This window comes from Amblyomma americanum, chromosome 3 (assembly GCF_052857255.1).
Source record: "Amblyomma americanum isolate KBUSLIRL-KWMA chromosome 3, ASM5285725v1, whole genome shotgun sequence".
NCBI classification, from domain to species: Eukaryota; Metazoa; Arthropoda; class Arachnida; order Ixodida; family Ixodidae; genus Amblyomma; species Amblyomma americanum.
This window is the reverse complement of record NC_135499.1, coordinates 108,761,957-108,764,962: the sequence shown is the minus strand read 5'-3', so window position 1 is coordinate 108,764,962 and position 3,006 is coordinate 108,761,957. Positions and strand designations below refer to the sequence as shown.

At 43.5% G+C, this 3,006-nt stretch overlaps 1 protein-coding gene across 1 annotated transcript in view; it reads right to left on the bottom strand.

Annotated features, from left to right (window-relative positions):
• Positions 1 to 1,111: 1,111 nt before the first annotated feature.
• Positions 1,112 to 3,006, bottom strand: part of LOC144123220 (uncharacterized) — a 10,513-nt gene continuing 8,618 nt past the window's right edge. The window contains exons 3-4 of the mRNA XM_077656092.1: positions 2,248 to 2,356; positions 1,112 to 1,687 (exon numbers count right to left, since the gene is read on the bottom strand). Coding sequence (XP_077512218.1) covers positions 1,669 to 1,687; positions 2,248 to 2,356 — 128 coding nt within the window. The 3' untranslated portion in view covers positions 1,112 to 1,668. The remainder of the gene's footprint in view (positions 1,688 to 2,247; positions 2,357 to 3,006) is intronic.

The following is a 3,006-nucleotide window of genomic DNA, read 5'->3' as shown; positions in this document are numbered from 1 at the left end:
ATATGTTTGTCCCCGCTGTGAAAATTTTTTCTAACTGCGGTGTAGAGAAAAGAAAAGCATAATCGAGAAATTTCTTCGAGGCATAGAAGCCCAAAATCTGACCCTCCAAAGAGAACAGAATGCAGAAGGCGATTATGAGACGGGACAGCCAAGCCTGCGAGAAGTGGTCTTCCGCGGCACCCAGATCAAGTGTTCAGCATTGGTTTTGTTGCCTCTTAGTTAGGCCTTCATTTATACTAAGGCCAGCACTAAGACGTGGACAGATTCAATTTAGGGCAACTCTTGCAGGTGATTCTTCGAAAGCAGTTAATGAGTTTGGTGAATGCGTACGCCATGCTGACTACCGCGTGATTTAGGCTGGTGTTAAGCTGGCGGTAAAGTCAGCCTAACGAACTAAAGCCAGCGGCAGCTCTGGCTTGGCGCGCTTCACTTGCTCTATCTTTATTATATTTGTTACATTATCTGACATCTTATTATAGCCAATGATTAGTTCCTAGGCACTGTCCGCAGCGGCTCCGGTGCGAAGCAAGTTAGACATGCGAGCATTGCTCTGCCCGGGCAGCACTTCGTCGCAAGGACGTGTCACACGCGTGTGTGCAATGTGTTATCCCTTATATCCTTCTATCCATATTAGCAGCTGTCTATATCTAGTTATCGATATATCGCATTATTTTGTGATCCACTTCGAGTTAGATATATATGTCCGACTCTACTCGCTCCTGAACGATTTAGTTGTTGAAAGAGGCGCTGAAGAAAACACGCTCAGTTGCAGAGCTGCGCCACAACCGCTAGTCCTTCCGCAGTGCACGTTATGCGGCGATGGCCTGTCGCGTTCGCCTGATCTTGCACGAAAACAACCTAATAGGTTTGTGTGCTCAGGCATACGTCTGCGACGCGGTCTCTGCGCTTGGAGACCGGAACAGCTGTAAAATTCCTCTTCGGTGTCGGTTATCGCCTCTTTTACACAGTTTGACTTGCAGCTGCATTTCATGTGGCCCTTAGAGATGCAAGGTATTGAGAACTCTTTTGGGAGGCAGTTATGATAAAGCCATTTTTCCAATCACTTTATTGCGCGATTGTGGGCGGCATAATCATGGGTTCATGAGGGCTATCTCTCGATAATCCATAACCAACAAATACCAACAAATGGTATTGGCTATCGCTCGACGGTACTTGCACATTAAAAGAAAGTAAAATGTAACAATTAAGACAATTAAAAGACAATAAAACATTATAAAGCACTAAAAACATTAAAAGAGCCACCAGAAGCCAAAGCAGGATTGGAACGCCAAAATGCAGTTCACGAATGGAACACAATTAAAAGACAATAAAACATTGTAAAGCACTAAGAACATTAAATGACCCACCAGAACCCAAAGCAGGATTGGCACGCCAAAATGCAGTTCACGAATGGAAAGAACGCAATTATAGAGAATGTAAAATTGGCGAAACATGAATAGGAAACGCGAAATAAGGAAAAATTGCGCATTTAAACTCTATTTCGAATGCTGTGCGTTTCTAATATGTCTAATTAAAATAATGTAAGAGATAAAGAGGGCTTCATGCACTAGCGTGAAAGCTTTGGGTCCGGTAATCAGATAATGCAAAGTGCCATGAGTGTGTATTCTAAAGAACCAGTGTCGATTTGTCCAATAATTTTTCCAGAAGTCATGGCCGCCGAAGTTTCCTGCAGAAAACGATAAAAAAGAACATACGATACACTACATTAATTATGACAAAGTGACAAAGTAATTAACGCGAAATGCGACAAAAACTTCCGCTGGTGCAGATGCAGCAAATGGGTTGATTATGTAATTTTTCCAGGGTTGTTCGTTGTATTATTCGAAATCGGTTCTCGATGAAGTGCATTTTGCGAACGCATGGTGACAGAATCAGCGAGTGATCGCGAGCAAACCACTCATGCCGTCACTTCAGTGTCATAACTTCTGCTACAAAGTGGGAGGTGCAATGTTCCGGTATCCTTTTACAGCTCCTCTACGGACGGGCCTAAACTACAAAAATAACGTCTATTCCTACTGCACTTCACTTGGATTTGTAAAATAAAGAAACGAACGGTTGGCAGTTACCAAGAAGTTTGCACAACGCCATGGCGTTGCTTTTTCTTATCTTAGACTATGACGTAAAATTTCGTTCTCATAGCACAAAAAAGCCAAACCCAATTTAAGAACACAGTCATCAGTCGCCTTTTCAGTATAACGTAGCTTCTAAACAAGTGTAGCCGCTCACTTTCCAATGTCTGACTCCTTGTAGTTCTTCCCAATAGCAGCGCTGCGTAGTGGCCGCCCACTCGTCGACCGCGCGACACTCTCTCCATCCACCGTTGAAGAGGCCACAGCTGCAAAATTAAACACACACACACACAGCTGTATTTCCTGAGTGAGGCAGAAAGTAATATTTGCTCTATAATTTGAAAGGGTTTTTATGGACCATAATCTAAATTTGGTTTGTTATATTGGTTAGTACAATCAATTATACATAAATAGAAGAAGCGCCTCAGAAGCACAGCAGTATTTGTTTTCGTTTCTTTAACTGATATACGTTCATGTGGGTGAGGTTTTGGTGGCACACCCCAGAGCGAAATACAATTATACAGCAGCTGAAATCACTGGTCCACCATTATGTTGACATATGAACTCCACCCGCACAACCACGTAATTTGTGCACCCCTAGTCTTGTTGCCACCACGTAGGACCGACGGTTAGGCTTATTTACAAGTGTGAATCATGGGACAGTAAGGCTTAGAGCACATCCGATATATCCGCTCCCCATTTTCGGCTTGCTTCTAGTGCAGGAATCAAAAACTTACAAAGCAAGTGAATAAAGCAGCGCAGTTTCGCACATTTCGCCATTCATCTTTGGATACCGTAACTGAGGACGCAGTTCTAAGTAGCAGAGTCATGTTGCGAGCGTAGTGCTATGCAGCTGAACCACGCTACAAACGGCAGCAGATACCCTTGCTAAACTAACGTCAGGAATCGGACCACC